Source organism: Macrotis lagotis, chromosome 1 (assembly GCF_037893015.1).
Source record: "Macrotis lagotis isolate mMagLag1 chromosome 1, bilby.v1.9.chrom.fasta, whole genome shotgun sequence".
In the NCBI taxonomy this organism is placed as follows: Eukaryota; Metazoa; Chordata; class Mammalia; order Peramelemorphia; family Peramelidae; genus Macrotis; species Macrotis lagotis.
This window is the reverse complement of record NC_133658.1, coordinates 787755931-787779188: the sequence shown is the minus strand read 5'-3', so window position 1 is coordinate 787779188 and position 23258 is coordinate 787755931. Positions and strand designations below refer to the sequence as shown.

Below are 23258 nucleotides of genomic sequence, written 5' to 3'. Positions count from 1 at the left end.
CCCTCCTACATGTCCTCAGGGCCAAGCAGCCCCTCTGACATTCTTCCAGATAGGTCTTCTCCTCCCATACCCCGGCCTGAACTGCCCTCCCTTCCTTCTCCCGTTCATCCTTGGGAATTTTTGGCCCCCCCAGATTTGGGGGTCTTCCCTTTCCCCCGGAAGCTCTTCTATTCCCTGCTCCGAGGGCGGGCCTCCGGGAGGGCGGTGCTCCTCGAGCCACAGCAGCCGCTATTGTTCTCTTTCCTTTCGGAATCCCGGGCCCCGGGCCCAGGCCCGCTCGGGAGGCGCCGCCGGGCCCAGGCCCGCTCGGGAGGCCCCGCTCCTCGCAGCCCGGTCTCACCGCATGAAGCCCCGGGGAAGCACAAGCGTCCTCGAGGCCCCCTTCCGGGAGGGCAGGTCAAGGGACCCCAAAGCCGGGGAGCGGCGGCCACGGTCACCCACACGGCTCCGGCCCGGGGAGCAGCGTTCGGCCGCGCCGCTCCGAACCCGCCCGGGGCTATGACGCCACTCTCGTCCGCGGAGCCCCGGCGTCGAGGAGATTCTCCGAAAAGCGGAAGAGGAAGTCACCCGCGCGCGCGCCGCTTCGGGGACGCGTCCCGGAAGCGCCCGCCCTGCGTGCGACGCAGCTCCCGACGCCGTGAGAACGCGTGCGTGCGTACGTGCGTGCGTGGGGCGGGGCCGGCGCGGCGAGCAGGAGGCGGCGGCGGCGGTGGCGGTAGCAGCCGGAGGAAGAACATGGCGGGCGCGGCGGGCCCCGGGAGCGGCCCCGGCGCCGCGGGCGGAGACGGAGACGACTCGCTGTACCCCATCGCGGTTTTGATCGACGAACTCCGGAACGAGGACGTGCAGGTAGGGGCCGGAGCGGGGCCCCGAGGCCGCGCCGGCGCCGGGCCTGAGGCAGGAAGGCCCGGGGGGTTGGCGGGGAGCAGCCGGGCGGGCCCCGGGCTCGGGACGGAGACCAGAAACTGCCCCGAGGGCAGAGGCCTCCGGCGCCGGCCGGCCCCGGGCAGGCAGCTTCCGAGGGAGACGCCTCCGAGCTTCTCCGGCGCCTCGTCGGGCCTGCTGGGGGGGGGGGGTCCTCGGCCCGGCCCGGGACCAGCCCCGGCTGCGCTCCCCCGGGCTTAGGGAGGAGAGCATGTGGGGGGCGTGGGGCGGGGTGCCCGGCCCGAGGCCCGCCCCTGCCCCTCTGCCCGACCCCCCGCCCCGCTAAGTGAATGACGGGGCCAGGCTTTGGGAAGGGCAGCGCGGGTTGCTGGAAGGAGCGGGCACCCAATGTCATCGTCATTGGATTAATTCTCGCCTGCAGCAGACTCCGGTCAGAATTCTCACTTGTTGATTTCTGAACGCTTCGCAGGCTTTCGTTTTTCTTGTATCTTCTAAAAGAAAGTATGACTCCTCAACTTGAGGAATCTTCTTATTTACTTGGTTATGTCAACCTGACTTCTGAAAACCTTCCATGCTACATTAACTTCTCTAAGAAATCTAAATTGGAAGTTATGTCTTGTTTCTCGTCTTCATTTGCCTATTGAGCCCTTTTTGGGGGGGGGTGGGGAGGGTTTGCATTTTCTTTTTTTGTCCTGGTTCCCTACTTGCGCCTCCATGTAATGATTTTTTTTTATTTTTATTTTTTTTTAATAGCTAAGGCTCAACAGTATTAAGAAGTTATCAACAATTGCTCTAGCTCTTGGAGTAGAGAGAACTCGGACTGAACTGCTGCCATTTCTTACGGGTAGGTTAATTTTGTTTTCTTAGAAAGTGTGGGGATTTTAGTTTTTCTGTATTGATTTAGCCCATTTCATAGGCTACGTTATTAACAGCATTACTGAATACTCATGTGAGCAAAGTGGTATAGAAAGACAACCCCATCTGTCTTTGCTCTAAATCAAAATATAATATGGTCAGAAATATTCCAGATGTAGTAAGGAAGTTAAACAATTTTACATGACATAGAAAAAAGGATGTTGAGCAGAGTTTCCTAACTCATTTCTGCAGGAGAGATCTAGGTAGTATCTGTTGAAAGAAGGAACAGTAGGCTTTCTTATAATTTGACTATGTTGCTATTTAAATATCTAATTCTGTTTCATGTTGAATGTTCAGCTGTTGGTCAGCTAACATTTATGAATTCCCCATTGTTGCTATTTTAGATACAATTTATGATGAAGATGAGGTATTATTGGCTCTTGCTGAACAGCTGGGAAATTTCACTGTCCTGGTAGGAGGTCCAGATTTTGCCCACTGTCTCCTGGTGAGTGGTGATGTGTGTGACCTATTTCTCTCTATATTTTCTGAACTTTAAGGGATAGGGACTGGACTTTTGATTTCTTTGAGAAAAAGGAACTTCCAGATAAGGAAAAACCCTCTATCAATGTGGGTTGGCATGTTTTTCTTGACCTCTATCTTAGAGACTTCCCAAAACATTGAAGGTAAATAATTTGAAATAATTTGTCCAGGGACACAAGCCATAATGTGTTAGAGACAGGACCTTCCTGGTTTCAAGCCCTACTCTGCTCTCTGTGCGATGCTCTCTCTTCTCTTTTGGTTTAAATGATATGTTATTTGTAGATGTATTACCTTTTACCCTATCCTCCTCCCCCCACCCACAAAAGTTGTATGTACCAAAGTTGATTCATGATTATCTTGTGAGAAGATGATCACAGTTTCAGTCATTGAGATATCATAAACAGTATTTGTCCCGTAGATTTATCTAATTGATCTCTTTAGCTTTGTACAATAATCAATTACTTCATAACCAGTCAGTCTCTTTTCTGTTATTTGGTCAGTCCTCATGGACTTAGTTGTAAATTCACGAGAGGGAGAACCTGAATTTGTTTCTGGATAATAGGGGTTTCAGGCTCTCTCTTAGTCATGGCATCTACCCTGAGAAATTTTATTAGTTTATATACTTTTTGTTCTTAACACCTGTATTTTAAAGGTCTGTAAATGTGTATGCTTTTCCTATTCTAATGAGCAAAATGACATTTTTTTGAGTGTAGGTGTCTCGCTCTCTCTCTCTCTCTCTCTCTACCTCCCTCTCCCCACCTCCCTCTCCCCCTCCCCATATAAGTACACACACACACACACACACACACACACACACACACACAAATAATCTTATTGTTTTCCATATTGCTTCTTAAATGCCCTGTGGAAAGAGTGGGTTTAGCAAACTATGATCTAGAAGCTAAGTGGCATGGTGGATAGATCTGGTCTGGTGAAGTCAGGAAGACCGAGCTCAAATTTTACCTCAGACATTGTGATTGGGCCAATCATTTAAATCTGTTGGGCTCAGTTTTGAGAAGAAAATGGCTCACCACTCCAGTACGTTTGCCGAAAAAATTTCAAATGAGTTCAAAAAGAGTTGAAAATGACTAAAAATGACTGAATAACAAACTGTTGTATTTTTAAGGGCACCTAAGGGACATAATGGATACAATGCTAGTCCTGGGGTCAGAAAGAATCATTTTCCTCAGTAGTTCAAATCTGGCTTCAGAATTTGTTAGCTGTGTGACCCTGGGGCAGGTCCCTTAAACCCTGCTCTGGAGAAGGAAATGACAAATCACTTCAGTCTATTTGCCAGGAAAACCTCAAAATGGGGTCACAGAGTAGGACACACTGGCACCAACAAATCATAGAGTCATTGATTAAGAGCAGAAAGGGATATTAGAGGCCATTGAACTCAACCTCTTCATTTTATCCATCAAGAAACTAAGATACAAGGAGTAAGTGATTTGTCTGGGGTTGAATAGCTAATAAAGTATTCGAAGTGGGATTTGAACCAAGATCTTCCTGACTGGATACTATGCTTTCTGTAGTTGACTAAATGTCACACTTTACTAAATGGGCATGCTCCTTATCTTGATAACTTATTTGATCCTTCATCCTTACAGATGCATTATAAGTATACCTTGGTTCCCACATCTGCATGTAAGATTTAATGGAACTGAGAGCATACACTTGAATATATCCAAAGATTAATTTTAGGAGCTTATCGAAGTACTTCCAGAACCCTTGACTTTTAGAGCCATCTTGCATACATTGTTTATCTTTTATATGTCAGTGTCATTCCCTTAGGGCCTTTGCTGATTTTCTTTCTGTCTCTGACATTAGCTTTATGTCCTTCGTTAAACTGTCCTGACAAAGTGTTCTTGTTACGGGTGGCTGGCTCGGATAAGGATTTGGAGTATAGTGTTGAGAGGCAGCTGTGTTGTAGTAGAAACATTTAGTGGAATTGGATAAATATAGGGTTTAGAGCTATTATAGAAGTGGATGTTAGTATCACCTGTACTACCAGGCCCTAGTTTTGATGGAAAATGAAACTGTACTGCTTAAAGAGATTCTTCAAGAAAAATGTTTCTCTTGTGTGTTTTGATGCATTTTTAAATTTATCCTTTTTTGAGATATGTATTATACTTTTAACTATATTTGGCTGCATGTCTTTTAAACCAGCATTCAGCTCAATACTGTTAATATTGTGGCAAGTCTCTTTCACTGTGTCATTTGTAGACACCATCTGTGAATTGCCATCTGGGACATGAGATCTTGGCTATCCTACAGAAGTTGTGTCTTCAGGTTGGACATACCTTATGTTACCACTGTGAACTGAAAGCTACCATTTGATGTTATATAGTTAAAGTTCTGATTACATGTACTACCTCCCTTCAGTCACTACAAAAGGTGATACTCTGCTGCTTCCAACCTGATTCAGTAAGTTTTCTTTGATTTTCCTTTTTTGGTTCTCTCTCAGCCTCCTTTGGAAAGTTTGGCAACCGTGGAGGAGACTGTAGTTCGAGACAAGGCAGTGGAATCACTGAGGCAGATCTCCCAGGAGCACACTCCTGTTGCTCTAGAAGCCCATTTTGTACCTCTTGTGAAACGCCTGGCCAGTGGGGATTGGTTCACTTCTCGCACCTCTGCATGTGGGTTGTTCAGTGTTTGCTATCCCAGGGCTTCAAGTACTGTCAAGGCAGAAATTAGACAGTAAGATGTGGTATCTTTTCACTTATTTTGGGTTGTTGGGGACAAGTGACTGAAATCTCCGAATTCACCTATGGGCACCCTAAAGGGATAGTGGGAATGATGATGATGAATCTTTTTGTATGTAATACTTAGAAATTTAAGCATTGGTATTTTTGCCATCCAAGAGAAAGATTCAAATGTATTTTCTGATTTATTGTAGTACTATTGTTGGAGGTGAAATGCATTCAGTATTTCATTTGCTACAGGCACTTTCGTTCTCTGTGTTCTGATGATACCCCAATGGTCCGACGTGCTGCTGCTTCCAAACTGGGTGAATTTGCAAAAGTCTTGGAACTAGAAAGTGTTAAAAATGAAATTGTTCCATTATTCACTAATCTAGCCTCAGATGAACAGGTAAATATAACTTATTATCAAGATACATACTTGACAAAGATGGATTAATATTTCCCTTCCCCTTTTTATGTTTCAGTATAATGTAATATGATATATAGTATCATGTAATATGGTAATATATTAATTTCAAAGAAAATTGCTTGATGTTTTTATTATAGTAAAACTATTATAATTTCAATTAAATTATTGATATATCATTTTAACATAATCTTCATATAAATTAATGCATTATTTCTATTAATATGTTATTAATGTCATGTATATACAGTTTATAGGTACTGGTTTTTCCTGAATTTTCTTTTTTTCTTTTTCCTGTGTCTTTATAATCTCTTTTGTTTTAAGCCTCATTGTGGCCTGTTGGGTGGGGGAAGGATATATATATATATATATATATATATATATATATATATATATATATATATATTCAGAAATGAAGGTGATTTCAAAACAAAAGATACATACATAAAGGTAAAACCGAAGTATTATGTTGAAAGATTATTTCAGGAATCTCTGAACTCAGAATTTAAGTGACTTGCTTGTTGTCAACAAATGTGGACACATTTGATATGTGACCTTGTTTTTTCCTTAGAAAAATTTAGATTTCAATATTATATGAATTAGTCCAGTCTTATGTTGGTTTTTTTTTTAGCAATTCCATGTTGTTTTCACCCTCTTCCCCTCAAAGCAGGAAACAACTTTATAGTATAGAAGAAAGGAGGGATCAAAGGGGAAATGGGAACTATAATTAGGTGGGTGAACTAAAGCAGGAATGCATAGTAATATAGCTTTATAATATGAGGCAGTGAAATTTCCTGTCATTTTGAACTTGCAGCTTAAGAAGAGACATCATTCTTCATATTCTGATATTCATATTTTGATGTGTGGCAGATTCTTTGACGCTATCTGTACCCTTCTCTATTAATTTTTAGAGATGGTTAGTTTGAGTATAGGGAACTCCAAGAATATAATCTTTTTCCTCTTCTATGCTCAGGTTTTGTTTCCCTAGAGAATTATTAGAACACGTAGATAACTGTCAGATTAGTTATCAGAGTTCTGGCATTAGAAAGAGGGTCATGATATTTTTGGGATTTGGTTGCTCTTCCAATTTTATCATTACATTAAGGAGATCAAACTAGCTTAGAAATTACTAAAGTCAAGAAACAATTGATCCCCTTGTCAAGGAACTGATAAGGGAAAATAGGCAACAGCAGCTTAGAGTATAAATTTATAAAACATTATAGGGGTTGATTCACGATTACAAGGATTATTGTTTCAAAATAGTTGAGGAAATAAGCTTATAGATATTGTAGGATGAGACCTAAGTCCAATCATCCTGAGAACAATTGCAAATGAAATTGAAAGGTCATGAAATGGAGCAACTAGGTCAATGTTTCAGTAAAGAGTAGTACACTTTAGGCATCCAAACTTACCTCAGGTATCATGCCAAGAAATGATGGTCCTTGAGCTCTAGTAGGGAAAGAACATCAGACCCTGATTAGAAGAAATCTCTGCTAAAGGTACAACATGTAGAGGCACCCTGAGGGAATACTTTAAAGTTCTCCAGCTGAAGAGAAAGGGAAACAATTGTACTGTTCTTTTTTTAGGTTAGAAACTACTGACCCCTCTCTGCTCTCATCTCCATGGAAACTTTCTCAGAATGTTCTTTGTACACGTTAAGGATATCAATGAAAATTTGAAAAAGTATTAGATGAACTTATGCAGTTTTTTTTTAAATAAGCAGGCCCCTTATATAAACACACAAATGATTATAAGGTATAGAGTATGTAAGATCCTAATATGTCTTTATTTGTTTATTTCAAAAAGTTCTCCTCCATGATTAAAAATTTTATGATAGATAAGATAATAAAGATGTTAAATGATTCCTCCGGAGAACAAAATATTATGCAAGGAGATCTATATTCATCAAAGGTATATGCCAGTGTCATGAAAGTTGTGCCATGTAGAGGATTTTGGATTGATTGGAAAATTTTTCAAATGCTTATACTCACAGATAAATTCACATGAATTACATTATGCACTGGAATTCTATGTAACTTTAATGAAATCCATAGTTATTTGAAAGAGATTTGTCTAACTATTCAAATATTTAAAATATGGTAGGTTCCTCAGATTATGAAATGATGTTAGAAGGATAACTTAATGAAATCAGTCAATAAGTGTACATGTTTAGCACAGGTTCTAGAGGTGAGTAATAAACCAGACATAATTACTAAGTGGCTTTGGGAGTCTTTGAGAAATTGAGGAATCCAGAACTTCTTGCTGTCAAAAAAATTCATCTTTCGCTATCAGTATTCTCCATGTGTTTTTTTTATAAGTATGAATAAATCATTTAAGAAACATTAAAAAATGTACCAGTACATATTCTCAGGAAACAAAGAAATGAAACAGTTCCTGCCTTGGAGGAGCTTATATTCTATTAGGGGAACACAACATTTTACATTCACGAAGATGTTATGTATATGTGTGTAATTTTTTTTAATGGGGGAATGTACTAGAAAGAGGTTAGGAAATGCTTCATATACACAAGATGGGAAAACTGACCCACAGGCCGCATTGATCTGGCATTACCAAGACAACTGAAGGCAGACTCAAAATTCAATAAATCTAAGTACTTTTTGGGTATTAGTTTGATCCCTAAAAGTTTAACCCAAATACAGCCCATGAATGATGTTATAAATATCCAAATGACTCTTGACAGAAAAAAAGATTTCCCACTCCTGATATAGAAGGTGGTACTTGAGGTGATCTTTGAAGGAAGCTACAGATTCTAAGATGGAGTTGAGGTGGATATGCTGCTTTCTAGGCATAAGAGAATAGACCTGCTCAAAGACAGAGATGGCACATGATATATAGAGCTTCAGGAAGGTCAATTTGACTGGAGTATGGAGTTTATGAAGGGAAGAAATACATAGTACAACTAGAGATAGGTTGGGGCCAAATTATGATGAGCTTTATATGAAAAGTAGAGAAGTTTGTAGTAGGTAACAACTGAAATTTAAATACAGGGACGGTGAGATGGTACTTTAGGAAAGTTATTTTGACCAACCACATGGAGAATAGATTGACAAGGGGCAGATTTGAGGCAGGAGATTAAGAGGCTATTGCAGTAGTCCAGATAAAAGATGATGAGTCTGATCTAGGATGGTGAAAATGTGAGTGGAGAGAAGAGATTGATGTAAATGACATTGAAGGAGTAGAGTAAGATGGCAATTGATTAGATTATGTTGTATAAGGGAGAATGAAGAGTTATGGTCATATTTGAGGTTTTGAACCTCTGTGCTTGGAAGAAGAGTGTTTGTCCTTAACAGAAATAAAAAAGTTTGGAAGTGGAAGAGGTTTTGGAGAAAAGTGGAGTTTTTCACACATGTTGTGTTTGGTTTTTTTTTTTTTGTGTGTGGGATATATTGCCCAGGGTCACACAGCTAGGTAATTTTCAAGTGTCTGAGATTGGATTTGAACTCAGATTCTCCTGATTCCAGGGTCGGTATTTCATCCACTGCACCACCTAGCTGCTCCCTGACATGTTGAGTTTGAAATGTTTACAGGACATCTCTTTTAAAATGTTCAGTAGTTAGTGATGTAGGAATGCCATTCAGGGGTTGAGACTAAAGTTGAATGTATAGATCTCAGAGTCACTTACGTAGGGATAATAATTGAACCCAGGGGAGCTGATGAAGTCATTAAGAATACAGAGAGAGAAAAGGACCAAGGATAGAACCTACATTTTGAGTTCTTATCATAGAAGGGAAGAACTAAGAAAGAACAGCATCCAGTAGGAGAATTAATTCATCAAGAGTCAAGTCCTACAAAGAGCTCTAGGAGGGTGAGGATTGAAAAAAGTCATCAAGTTAGCAGTTATGAATCATTGGTAAATTTGGAGGGAGCAATTTTAGTTGAATGGCAAGACTGTAGATCAGTTTGCAAGTGGTTGAAGAAGGAGAAGTGGAAGAAAGGGCAGGCAACAAGAGTATACAACTTTTTCTAGGAATTTGGCTATGAAGAAAGAGGAAAATAAGAGTCAAATGAGGATTTTTTTTGTAAGGATAGAGGAGACTTGGGAGAGACTGAAGATTAGAGAGAGGTGATTATAAGGGTAATCTACTGGATAGGATAGGTTCAAGAGTAAAGTGACGGTCTTAGAGAGGAGGAACCATGTTTTCATTGGAGATAATAGAGAATGGTAGATGTTGAGGCATTTGAATGACCTTCATTTTCTCAGTAAAGTAGAAGATGAGGTTCTCTGTTGAGAGGGTTGGAAATGGATGATATGGGATTGTTAGGATATAAGAAAAGTTTGAGAAAGTTGCATTAAAAGTTGCCTTGTATTGAAGGAATAATTGAAAGAGGATAACATGCATTCATGATGTAGTCACTCAGCACTGCACTGTGAGTTTCTCCAGCACCAGTTCACAGCATGCAAAAGGATTGGAAATACCTGGGGAAGACCGGTAGTAGATTGAGTAGATCCTCAGTAGCATTTACAGAGAAATTTGGATGACATTTCACTTAGAATGAACTAAATATGGAGGAACTGTGACTGTAGTAGGAGTTGCTACACTGAGACCACACATCTATTGAAACGAGAGCCTTGTTCATGCATCAGTTCATATTTACTAATTGCCTGAGATTAAAAGAAAACAACCCTACCATATAATGCATATATACACTAATGAATCTTTTTATAAGCTCTACCAGGGATTTATTATTTAATTCAAAATTTTCATGTTTTTGACTGCAAAAAGTTAGAGAATTTTTCCCTCCAAATTTAACATGAAAAATCAAACTAAAGTACTTATCTTGGCAAGATAATTATATTTGGCAATATAATTTCATGCCTACAGTAGATAAAACTATTGAAAGCCAATTATTTACTCACCAAACTCTGGAATTTAGCCTGACCACCTTTATCCCACTCTTTTTTTTTTTTAAAGGACTTTGCAAGGCAAACGGGGTTAAGTGGCTTGCCCAAGGCCACGCAGCTAGGTAATTATTAAGTGTCTGAGGCCGGATTTGAACCCGGGTACTCCTGACTCCAGGGCCGGTGCTCTGTCCACTGCACCACTTAGCTGCCCCTATCCCACTCTTCTTAAGGTACTGGTTCACTTGAGTTTTCTCTTATATATGCACAGAGAACTACTTAACCAACAGAAGGACAGTAGCCTAATATAGTGGAAGGATTCTGGGTTAAGAATCAATTGTAGAGGTGGCTAGGTGGCGTAGTGGACAGAGCACCGGCCCTGGAGTCAGGAGTACCCGGGTTCAAATCCGGCCTCAGACACTTAATAATTACCTAGCTGCGTGGCCTTGGGCAAGCCACTTAACCCCGTTTGCCTTGCAAAACCCTAAAAAAAAAGAATTGTACTACTCTACTGATTTTCTCATTTCTTAGTTTTGTTTCTTGTATAAATCAACTTTATGGTCAGCAGTGGGACATGGATTGTAATGAGTTCCATTGCTTTCCTAATATTTATTCTTTTTGACATTTCTTTTGCACTATACACAGTTCATTGCCTTATTTTTTAAATACTTATCTTTGGAATCAATAACCAATTGTTTTGACTGTTCTTTATTAATATCCTTTGATGGTTTCTCTTTTTTCTTAGTTCTTGGTATCTGCTAAGTATTAGCCCTATAATTTGTTATGTTTTCACCCTGTGCCCATTTTCAACCACTACAGTTTTCTCTTTTACATTGCTACTTTCCCTACTGGGTTTTCTATATCCAGGATCAGGGTAAGAAATCAAATGGAAATTTTTGGGTAGTATTGCAGAAAAATGTCAGTAGACGACACAGAAAAAGTTTAGAAACTCAGAAATATATAAAATAATATATGAATGATATATGTGAATAATATATCAACATGTTTTATCTTTTAATACTGCATATGAAGGGAGGGCCCAAAACTTTTACTCAGATTTTTTCAGATTGCAGGAATGCAATGCTCCTAATCCCCATGATGTGGGATTATTATTGTACATGTTTTTGGGATAACTCACAGAGAGCCCTTTTTTTGTTGTTTTGGCAAGGCAGTGGGGTTAAGTGACTTGCCCAAGGTCACACAGCTAGGTAATTATTATGTGTCTGAGGTCGGATTTGAACTCGGGTATTCCTGACTCCAGAGCTGGTGCTATATCCTCTGCATGCCATTTGTTGTCCCTTGATTGAAATTTTGATCTTATTGTTTTTTATTAACAGTGACTACTTCTAATTTCACAAAAATCATCTTAGTTCATGTCTTTATCACTTTATCACTTAATGGCTAAACTAGTATTATGATTGTATTGTGTACAGCTTCAAGTGCATGTGTCCATCCTCTTACTTGTGTGAGTGGGGAACCTTGGACCTGCATGCTGTTGTTGCCAAGGCAACTGCAGGCAGGGCTTAAAATTAATTTAATCTAGTAGCTTTTTAGGGGTTAATTAAATGTTTGACTAAATATATCCCACAAATGATATAAATATCCAAATGACCTTTGGCAGAAAAAAAAAAGTTTCCCCAATCCTGCCTTTACATACTGTATAAAAACTATTTAGCCTTAACTTCACAGCATTTTTTTTTCAAGTCTTACTGTGCTTCATAGTCTCTGCTTCAGCAGAATTTGCTTTCCAGCATACATTTCTTGCTTTTACTTCCTATATAATTAACATACCTTTTCTTCTCATTTGAATAGCCTTCCTGTGCCATTCTGCATCATCTTATCAGAAATGTGTTAAAAAAAAAAAAGTCAACTCAGAGAGGTTTTACTAATTAACTTCACTTTATAGGTGACTTTCGTAATACCTTTATTCCCTTGGATGTATATAGAACATATACTCAATTTACAATATACTATTTGTTCTTACGTGTGTGTGTGTGTGTGTGTGTGTGTGTGTGTGTGTGTGTATCTTTACATATATTCTGCCTCCCTTATTAAATTAGAAGAAACTACTTTTAGGTTTTTGCAAGGCAAATGGGGTTAAGTGACTTGCCCAAGGCCACACACTAGGTAATTATTGAGTGTCTGAGTCCAGATTTGAACCCAGGTACTCCTGATTCCAGGGCTGGTGCTTTATCCATTGTGCCACCTAGCCGCCCCAGAAGAAACTTCTTAAGGTTAAGGAGATTATAGTTTTTATCTCCAATATACTTTAAAAAGTAGCATTCAAATAGTTGATAATAGCTCTTACTGATGACTGACAATATGAAGTCTTTTTCTTTCAGGATTCTGTGCGTCTTTTAGCTGTAGAAGCATGTGTTAGCATTGCTCAGTTACTATCCCAAGATGATCTTGAAACTTTGGTGATGCCTACACTCCGCCAGGCAGCAGAAGATAAATCTTGGCGAGTTCGTTATATGGTGGCTGACAAATTTTCAGAGGTAAAAAAATTCTTCCTGTATTTTAGTTTTTAGTTTTAAATTAATGTGAACTAGGAGGGCATAATTTGGTATAGCTTTTAGAACTTTCATGATATTTTAATTTTAATTTTTTTTTTTTTACTAAAGACTCCAAATTTATAGGATCTGAGATACAGGAAAAAAACCTCAGAGGTCATCTGTACCATAATCTGCCAAATGATTATCCAGCCTTGTTTAGAAACTTTTAGTGAAGAAAATCTTACTATCTCTCAACATAACAACCTCTGTTTTCTTTTTGAATAATTATACTTATTAGGAAGTTTTTTCTTAAATCAAGCTTAATTTTGTCTTTTTTTTTTGCAAATGCCTAGTTCTGGTCTCTTAGAAATTAATCTCTTTCGTTTTGCAGAGAGCTGTCATGTCTTTTTTTTTCCAATTTAAAATCTCAAGTCAGATGATGCTTATGTGTCATTAATATCTTCCACCCTTCTGTCAAATACTTTTGTCAGATATTTCTGCATACTTTCTAGCTTGCCAGTGGCCATCCTAAACATGCTCTAACTGAACATATTCAAAGTTACTAGACGTTTATTTAGGATTTGTTATATATAAAAACTATGCTGGGTATGGGGGGAAAATACAAAAATTATCTAAGATACAGCCCTTGTGTCTTGTACATACAGATCTTGTAACATAACAAATAAAAGATAACTATAGTATGATATTTAAATGTATAGAAGGATAAACAAAGTGCTAGCTTAGGTGTGAGATGGGAAAGATGATTACTGGGACATAAGAGGAAAAATAACCAAAAAAGTCTTTATACGTTGAATGGCATTTAGTTGGACTGTGAAGGAGAGCTAGAATTTCAAAGGCAAAGAGTCAAGGGAGGAAGTATGTTACAGGTTAGGAGCATCACGTGTTAGGATGGTTACAAGTTAGAAAGTATACAGAAAGAGGCAACTAGAAGAGTGGAAGACATTGATGACACATGAGTATCATTTGAAGGAATTAGAAATGTTTAAATTGGAAAATATTTAAATTGGGGAAAAAAGAAAGACTTAAAGACATGATACTTGTCTGCAAAGCAAAAGAGAGGGTTTGGTTTCCTGTTTGGCTAAAGCTTAGATGCTGTTGAGGGCAAGTTATAATATAGTACCAGATTGAACACCAGGTTAAGAAGTTTGAGTTTTAGTCAAAATATGGAACTACTGAAGTGCATATAAAATAGGCCTAATTCAACTAGGTCATTGTTAAGGAAGATTTTTCTGCCACTGGTTTGAAGAATGTATTAGGTTAGACTGTAGGGGCTGAAAAATTGATTTGAAAGGCTATTTTGTTAAATGGGTAAAAATGAGAATTTGGAGTGGAGTGGTGAAGAAAATGAATAGATTGAGATATTAAGGAAATAGAGTCAGTAAGACTTAATGCTGTAATAGAATATTAGAGATAAAGAATAATGGAAAAGCAAGATTTTGGATATGGGAGACAAGATGAATGAAGTCAGGATTGAATTTTTTTTAGGAAAGATAAGTGTGACTTTGGACATGATGGGTTTGACATACTATGGAGATATTCTGTAACCAGTTCAAAGATGTAGGTCTGGAGCTTAGACTAGAAGCCAGTGAAGGTGATATGAATTATGGAGTTGAAACTAAGGGAGTGAGAGATTTTACAGGGAAAAGAAAAAAAGGACAAGAATAGATACATTGTCAAACATCCACAGGTGTTAGATGTTAGGAAGAGTATAGGGAGCCATGAGAGGCTGTCAGTTATGGTAGAAATAGCATTATATTTCAAGTCTGAAGATTGCATTTGAATTTTGACTCTTCCATTTACTATTTGTGTGATTTGAGCAAACTAACTTATTTCTTTGGAACTCAGTTTCCTTATCTGTAAAAAGAGGTTTCATCTTAGCATATCCAATCAATGTTTCTTTTAGTTCTGAGAGAGACAGGAGGATATGGGCATGAAAAGGCAGTTGTCATTGTCCCTAAAGACCTCTTTGACCCTTGAATAGACTCAATAGAATGGTGAAATTTTGTGACAAGCTACCAGAATTGGGAAGAGATTAGGTGGTATAACTCTTCTCCCTAGATTGAAGGAAAGTTGCAGTGCTTTTATATAATCTCATTGCTAGTTTTTATGGCATTCACTAATAAACTTCACATATTCTTTGGTAGCTTCAAAAAGCAGTAGGTCCAGAAATCACCCAAAATGACCTGGTGCCAGCCTTTCAGAACCTTCTTAAAGACTGTGAAGCAGAGGTCCGAGCTGCAGCCGCCCACAAAGTAAAAGGTAAAAAGTAAACTTAGTATGTTTTACCACTGGGACACTCATTGTTCAAGCCATTTTTGTTTATTTTTACTTCCATAAAATGTTTGCCAAATAGAGAGGACTGTAAATAATATGCAGAGATATCAGATATAGACAAGATATTTAAAATAATTCATTGCCCTTTTCAACAGTAAGAATATGCTACTAGAGAATGATTGGCAGATCAAAGGAAAACTATTTTAGTTTTAAGTACATTTTTCCCCCCAGATAAAGTTGCTTGATTTTGAACTTTTGATAAACTTGGATAAATTTTTTTACTTTTGTGTAATAGATACCAAGAAAGCGTTTTCTTTCTTTATGCCCTTTAGAACTTTGTGAGAACTTGCCCATAGATGGTAGAGAAACAATAATTATGAGTCACATTCTGCCCTTTGTTAAGGTAAGATTAATGTTGTCTTATTTTGTCTTCTCCTAAAAAACTTTCAACCCAAGTGTGGACATGTGAATAAAATATTTTGTTATTTCAATGTATGGCATTTCTTATTTCTCATGTTTTACAAAAAAATGCTTTGCCATTTTTTTGTTTTATTTAATAGAAAGGAAACACTGAAATAAGGAGTTTCAATTGAAACAGCATGAACTTCAGGTTTCTTGAAATTAATATAGAGCTTCTCTACTCTGATAAAATAAAATAAAAGGATTTTAACTTTTTTTTTTTTAAATTTTAGGAATTGGTATCTGATTCCAATCAACACGTCAAGTCTGCTCTAGCTTCTGTAATTATGGGATTATCTACCATTTTGGGCAAAGAAAATACCATTGAACACCTTCTACCTCTCTTCTTAGCTCAGTTAAAGGATGAGGTGAGTCAATTCATTTATTTGCTGAGGTTATATTTTTCAGTGTGGATATCGCTTAGGACTTTAAACAGTGAGTGTTGAAGGGAAAAAACTTAGTTATGTTTCAAAACTCAGGAATGGGTTATGGATAGAGATAATAGAAGGCTTTGAAGATGGCTAGTAGGATGTAATAGAATGGAATTCTTGAGAATTTTCTGTGAATTACATTGAATTTAGACAAGTAATTCCTCACCAATGATTTTGATAAAAAGAGAGTGTTTTAACTTAATTTGTTGAATATGTTAATATATTAAAAAATTTTTATGGTATTTTTGGATAGCTAATCATAATTTTTTAATCATACTTTTTTCAATAATTTACATGATTGTGGTGTAGAATTAATTACAGTGCTATATTCCCTTTAGTCTCTATTCCCCCCAATTTTACTTTAAGACTTTGATTCTTTTTTTTTTTTGGCCAGGCAATGGGGTTAAGTGACTTGTCCAAGGCCACACAGCTAGGTAATTATTAAGTGTCTGAGGCCGGATTTGAACTCAGGTACTCCTGACTCCAGGGCCGGTGCTTTATCCACTACGCCACCTAGCTGCCCCCAAGACTATGATTCTTAATGTCTGTTTAATTTGTATTTATTTTAACGAGATTGTCCTATAATGGCAATTTGAGCATTAGGCATCTTTTGTATAAGTTAAACAATTATTTTTTCTTTTTAGTGTCCTGAAGTCCGTCTGAATATCATCTCTAATTTGGACTGTGTAAATGAAGTTATTGGAATACGTCAGCTTTCTCAGTCTCTCCTTCCTGCCATTGTGGAGTTGGCTGAAGATGCCAAGTGGAGAGTACGATTAGCTATCATTGAGTACATGCCATTGTTGGCAGGTCAGCTGGTGAGTGTTTTACTTTACAATTATTTTGGTTGTAGATTGAAAGATACCAAAGGCAGTGTATTGTTTTAAGTAATTGGCATATATATAGTGGATAGAGACTTGACCTAAAAGGCAGGTAGAGAACTGTTCAAACCCTACTTCTGACAGATACTGGCTGTGTATCCCTGGACCAGTCACTTAACCTATCTGTGTTCTTAAGCAACTGTCAAAGATAATAATTTGTGGGGTACCTAGGTGGATAATGTTAGTGGATAGAGCACTAATCTTGGAGACAAGAGAATCTGAATACAAATCCTTGACACTTAATAACTATGTGTCTCTGGACAAGTCACTTAACCCTGATTGCCTTGCAAACCTCTCCCCCTCCTCCCCCAGCAAACCTCAAAAGACTATAATTTGCAAATAATTGCTTATCTTTATTAGTGGGGGGGGTTTCTCATTAATTCCCTTTGCCATTGAAATTGCAGGTCCAGTATCTAATAGGCAAAATAATTATATAAAAGAATGGAGTGTCCTTTTTGAAATTTTATTTTTAGGTTCTTCAGCAGAAATTCTATGTAGGTTTAATTATTTTTATTTGAAAAAGTAGCAAATTACAGCTTATTACAGGTTTGGTGTTTTTTTTGTTGTTTTTCTATCTAAAGGATTTTTATCAATCAGAAGAGATGACTAGTATATTGAATGATAGAAATGGGATACAAAAATATCTCAGACAGGAAATAGTCTGATATTTAATTTTATCCTACTAAATAGGGTAAGACTTTGATTTAAACAATTGATAATCCCAGTTTTTTAGGGTAAGATTTGACCAGATAGCAGTTTATGTGAAAAAGATTTAATTTTTTGGGTACTTAGAGATCAATATCAATGTGCCATGTAGCCAAAAGGTAAAAAATAGCAATGTAATCTTAAGGCTACTTTAATAGAGGAGTTTTAATAGAGTTTTTAGAATGGTAAAGGTGATAGACCCTAGTGTAACCTTCCTTCCCTGCCCCTCCCCCTTCCTGACTTCATTTTGAATATTATGTCTAATTCTATGCAATTCTAGAAAGCATATGACAAAGCTGTAGCTCTTTTGGATTGGTTTGGGGACAAGATGGAACTAAATGAATATTTTGCCTGAAGAAAACAGTAGCACAATTCTTCTCTTCTAGTAGTTGCAGTTTTTATGAATAAGAAAATTAAGACTTGCTTTTTTTATTTACCAAGTTCAGTACTAGGATTGATAGATGATGGAGAAACAGATTTTAGCTTAGTTTAAATGAAGTAATTTCCTAAAAGAAGAATTGCCTTGAAAAATAATAGGTTCTCTGAAAATGAGGAGCTTTTATTATGAAAGATAAATACCATTGGGGAAATCTTATTGAAGGAGATTCATGCCTTAGGTGAAGGATTGTATTAGATGATCTCTTAATTCTAAAATCTGGATTTCCATAATTTTGTTTTATAGTAAGATGGGAATTTAAAATAAAGAAACTTTGGGTTTATTTTTTAAGGTAGATTATTTTACCTTTGTTTGGAGTAGAACTTTTTTTGTTGTACTGGCTAGCTCTTAATTGAGATTAGCTTTTTTCTGTTTAAAGAAAATTGAGAAATGACCATATGCTATGGCACTATTGTTACTTTATTCTGTTTATGTTAGTGACCACTTTATAACTTGGTGGTTATGGTTTTTGCAAGTTCTGTTTTTTTTTAAACAGAAGTTCTGAGCTTTTTCCTTTATAATTGTCTTCAGTTTTGATTGGCTTGAGGTTCTATATGTGTATATGTCCATATAATAGACATAAACATAAATCCAAGGTACCTCGTCATAAGAGAATATTTTCCCTGAGATTTTATAGTTAAAACCTCTGTCAAAAGACTGAGATAGTTTTTTAGTTTAGGGCTAAAAATTGATCTATTTTTGTCCCCTTTTCAGATCTAAATATTAGGATTTTTTTTTCTTTCTCAGAGCCATGTCCTTATTTTAGTGTATTTAATCTTTACGTGTGACTTTTAAATTATCTATCATATTGGACTTAAAAGTGAACTGTCAGAACTATCTTATTCTTTGGGATGGTACCCTGTCCCCTTTGTGCCTGAGAATCCAGCTTTAGGTCATCGAAATTCCTCAAGCTCCATAGAACAGGACTCACCTGTACAATCTTTACAAAAGATTAAAGGAAAAACTTTGGTGATATTGTCTTTCAGTGTCCACTCCTTTAGCAAGTTATCCTTCCCACTACTTGCTTCCCTACAGTGGACTTGTAGCAGGGAGACATAGTTCCAACCATCAAGTGTTGGGAAGAGCAGGTTAAAAACTACAGAGCCTTTACTACTCAACTTGGAGACTCTTCTTCTAGATTTAAGACTGAACTAGGTGGCAGCTAGGTGGCTCAGTGGATAGGGCACCAGCCCTGGAGTCAGGAGGACCTGAGTTCAAATGTGACCTCAGACACTTAATAATTGCCTAACTGTGTGACCATGAGAAAGTCATTTAACCCCATTAGCCTTAACTAAATACGGTTTAAAAAAAAAAAAGACTGTACTAACTTATGTTTTTGCTTACTTAACACCAGGAATTGGCTATCATAAAGTAGACTACTATTATTATAGTTAGAAGATTATGGAGCCAGGATCAGTGGTGATTCCTGTTGGCAGTTATGTAGTTGGGCTAACCTGTCTTCTTTAATCATATGTTATGAACATTCTCAATTTCTTAGGTATTAAATGCTTTTTCTTCCTAAACTTTTTTTCTGATTTGTAAAGCTTTTTTTAATAAGGTAGCCAACACAGAGAAGCTGTAACCATGGTGAACATTTTTCATGTCCCATATCTCACACATGCTGCTTCTGTGCCTCTGGAAAAGTCATTTACCCTGCTAATTATGGAGTAGATTCTGATCTATACCGGCAAAGGATGTTTTCTCATTGTAAATTCCCTTTACCAAGGAAATCACAGGTCTGATCAAAAAACAAAGTATAAAACTCAAAAATTCTCATTTGCCAAGAATACCATGGATATTAGAAAAGTGAAATTCAGATAAGATGTGAGGAAAATACTACAAGATATTAATGCAGTATGTGAGAGCTGACATAGTAATTTGAAAAAGAATTAAAGACCAGTGGCTCTACTTTATTATTTTTTAAATTGTTTTTCTTGGCTACAAGGGACTTAAGCCCCAAATCTGGCATTGACCTAAAATTTATAATGACTGACTAGGAATAATTCATTAGCATCCTATCCTTGCAAGCATTTATTAAGTGCTTACTATGTGCCATGCAAAACAAAGGCAAAAAAATGTGGTGTTTCTGGTGTCACATTCTAATGAAGACAAGTTACGTAAATGCATGTAAATATGAGAAAATTCAACACCACTAATCAAAAATGAAAAATATAATTTGATTATAAGGGTTTAGATATCAAGGGAGCTGGTGAGAAATACATTAAAAATTAGAGCACCAAGTATTGTGTAGGGACTAAAAGGTAGCCAATTGACTATTTCTAATCTGTACTCTAATAGTTTTCTCATTAACAGTCAAAACTGCAACTAAGAGATGTTCAGAACTTTACCTGAATTCTTTTGCCTGCCTTTTCCTTTTCTCCCATCACTATTTTTCACCTTTTTTTCTTTGAGAATATAATTTTTTTCCTTAATTTCATTTTCATTATATAGCTACATGTCTTCTTTCTCTTTTTCTTTTTTCTTTCTCTCACTCCCTGTTTCCTTCTTGTTCTTCTTCCTCTTAAGAGAGATTTGTGTAGCAAGGTATAAATGGGAAGAGTGCTGGGTCTTAGAATTAGGAAAATTTGGGTTTTCCCAAGGTCTTCCATCTGACATTTATTAGCTGTATATTCCTACATAAGTCAGTTAACTTCTGTGTATATCGGACAGCTCCCTAGGACTGACTCTTATGGGTTGCAAGTTATGTTGGAGGAATGAGTACCTACACCTTGAATTTCCTATGCTGCCTAAATCCTACACCTTTTGTGCTTTAAATTTCTCACTTCAAAACTTGGTATAATGTAAATAGATTATCTTATTTTTTGACTTGGGATGGTTACATATTAACTGACCTCTCTGTATATAGGGTGTGGAATTCTTTGATGAGAAACTGAATTCTTTGTGTATGGCCTGGCTTGTGGATCATGGTAAGTAGAAGTTCAGAATAATCAGATTATGAGAAGCAAATTTTCTTTGCTTTTTTCAAAAAAGTTTTAAGGCACTTGTTTTTCCTTTTTAGAAAGAAACCTCAGAGTGACTTTCTTGATGAATGACTTTAAAGACAATTTCCTTTGATTACAGATATGACTTTTATATTTCCATCTTTTTCAGTTTTCTTCTCATTTTCCCCTTATTTTCCTTTGAAGTGGATGGACCCATTCTCTGTCCCTTTTTCTCTTATCAGTATCATACATACTTCTCTAACATTTTTCCTCTAACACATCCATGTATGTACATATACAGTATGTACATATACATACTGACATTTCTCACCTTTGATTGTATTATCATCAATAGTTACAATACTAAATTGTGTAGGGTTTGAGGATACACAAAATGGGAAAATAAGTTATTTGGACCATTTTACTCAGAGGAATTGATAAAAGAATAGAACATTATTTTTACTTTGTGAATCAGTCATAGGAGGGAATAATTTGGTGCTGAGCCTCAGACAGAGAGTGAGGGGTGAAGTTCTTGGTTTAGAGGATATAAGTACTTCTAAGCTATTAGACCTAAAACGAAAAAGATCCTGAAGTGGTGCTAGTTGGTAAGTAGTAGTAACCTACTACTACATATGTGTCTACAGAATCAACTGGCTAGAGAAGTGGTCTTTGCCTGTGCTGGTGGGGATGGATAGACTCATGCCAGGAGTGTTAACTTTGGGGACTCAACTGTTGAACAATCCTTGAGCTTAGTGAGCAAAAGATGCTCCCTTATATTATTAGTGGCATTAGTTTTTACATTCCTTTGGAAGATGCGGTGGGTTGTTGTCCTCTGGAAGTCCCCAGTGGTCAAACAGTGGTTTATTTTTGTAGCTGTGTGTGAATTTTGTGTTTTATGTATGAAATGGAGAAATTTTGCACTTGTATGACTATATGTTTGGTATTTATGAGCAGAGGTATTTGTGTCTTAGAGTTCATATGTAATTGAACAATAAATAGAACTTACCAGTCTATCTGGGACAGACTACAAATGGATAATGAGGATTCTAGATTTGAAGAGAACATTTGAATAAATAACAGGGTTTTTTTAATGACACCTTGTTTTTCTCTGAAACAATGGTCCGTCTTTTAATACCAGTACTCTTTAGTGATGAGAAACTACTTTGAGTTGTAGAATACTGTAGCATCCGGAGAGCTGATTTTTGAGGCTCCCCAAAAGGACACATAAGGAAGTATATGGTGAACATGAGCAGGCTGTAAAAGAAGCAGTGTAAAACTAATCATCAGAGAACTTTTTTTTAAAGATGATTTTAATGTTTGTTCTCTTTTTGTACAAATAATTTTTTTATACATTTAAAATATTCTTGTTTAAGAGTACCCCTCCCCCACAAAATATAGACTCTCTTGAGCGATAAAGTAAAGGGGAGAGAAAAAAATTAAAATTAAAAAAAATAGTAATAATTGTAGGTATGGCCAGGTGGCGCAATGGACAGAGCCCCAGCCCTGGAGCCAGGAGCACCAGAGCCTCATACACCCAACAATCACCCAGCCGTGTGACATGCAAGCCATCCCAACCCCACTGCCCTGAAAAAACCACAAAAAGAAAAAAAAAGCCCCAAAATAAAATAAAATAGTACTAATAGTAGGGGTGGCTGGGTGGCGGACAGAGCATTGGCCCTTGAGCGAGGAACACCTGGGTCCAAATCTGGCCTCAGACATCCAACGATCACCCTGCTATACGGCTCCAGGGAGGCCACCCAGCCCCATTTGCCCTGCACCCCCCCCAATAAATAATAATAAAAAATGTGCTTCAGTCTTTGTCCCAACACCAACAGCTGTCATGGGTGGATCCCATTCTTTATGGTAAGTCCGTTGCAAAAGTTACTTCCATATTTTTCCACCGTTGCCATTGCTGATCGCAACTCCCTCCTTTTGTATTTCTCCACTACCATGTACTATATTTTCTCTCTCCTTTCACTCTGACTCTGCTGTAGGGTTGCTGAGTGGCACAGCAGACAGATCCCTGGTCCTGGGGCCAAGAGGCCCCAAGCCCCCATACCACCCCTTAGGCCCAGCATCCACCTGGCCCTATGGTTCTGGACAGGCCATCCAATCCCAGCCCCTTGCAAGAAGTAAAAAGGAAAATGTGTTATATCTGACCACTCTCCCCCCATGGTCCATCTTCTCCTCCATCATTCACATCCCCCCCTTCCCCCATCCCCCCCTTCTTACTCCAGATGTCTATACCCCATTGAGTATATATACTGTTTCCTCTCCTAACCATCTCTGATGAGAGCAAAGATTCCCTCATTCCCCCTTGCTTCCCCCCTTCCATATCATTGCAATAGCTCATTGTAATAAAAAA

General features: G+C 37.8%; 1 protein-coding gene across 2 annotated transcripts in view; it reads left to right on the top strand.

Moving 5' to 3' along the window:
• The first annotated feature begins 683 nt into the window (after nucleotides 1-683).
• The window catches only part of PPP2R1B (protein phosphatase 2 scaffold subunit Abeta), a 32492-nt gene continuing 9917 nt past the window's right edge, over nucleotides 684-23258 (top strand). Inside the window, exons 1-11 of one of the 2 annotated variants that reach the window (XM_074216654.1) lie at nucleotides 684-849; nucleotides 1639-1729; nucleotides 2145-2245; nucleotides 4745-4977; nucleotides 5223-5370; nucleotides 12592-12747; nucleotides 14910-15024; nucleotides 15372-15442; nucleotides 15732-15866; nucleotides 16574-16747; nucleotides 20818-20878. In XM_074216654.1, the coding sequence (XP_074072755.1) occupies nucleotides 736-849; nucleotides 1639-1729; nucleotides 2145-2245; nucleotides 4745-4977; nucleotides 5223-5370; nucleotides 12592-12747; nucleotides 14910-15024; nucleotides 15372-15442; nucleotides 15732-15866; nucleotides 16574-16747; nucleotides 20818-20878 (1399 nt within the window). In that variant the 5' untranslated portion in view covers nucleotides 684-735. Of the gene's footprint in view, nucleotides 850-1638; nucleotides 1730-2144; nucleotides 2246-2271; nucleotides 4705-4744; nucleotides 4978-5222; nucleotides 5371-12591; nucleotides 12748-14909; nucleotides 15025-15371; nucleotides 15443-15731; nucleotides 15867-16573; nucleotides 16748-20817; nucleotides 20879-23258 lie in introns of those variants that run through there. The other variant, XM_074216655.1, reaches the window with a different exon arrangement.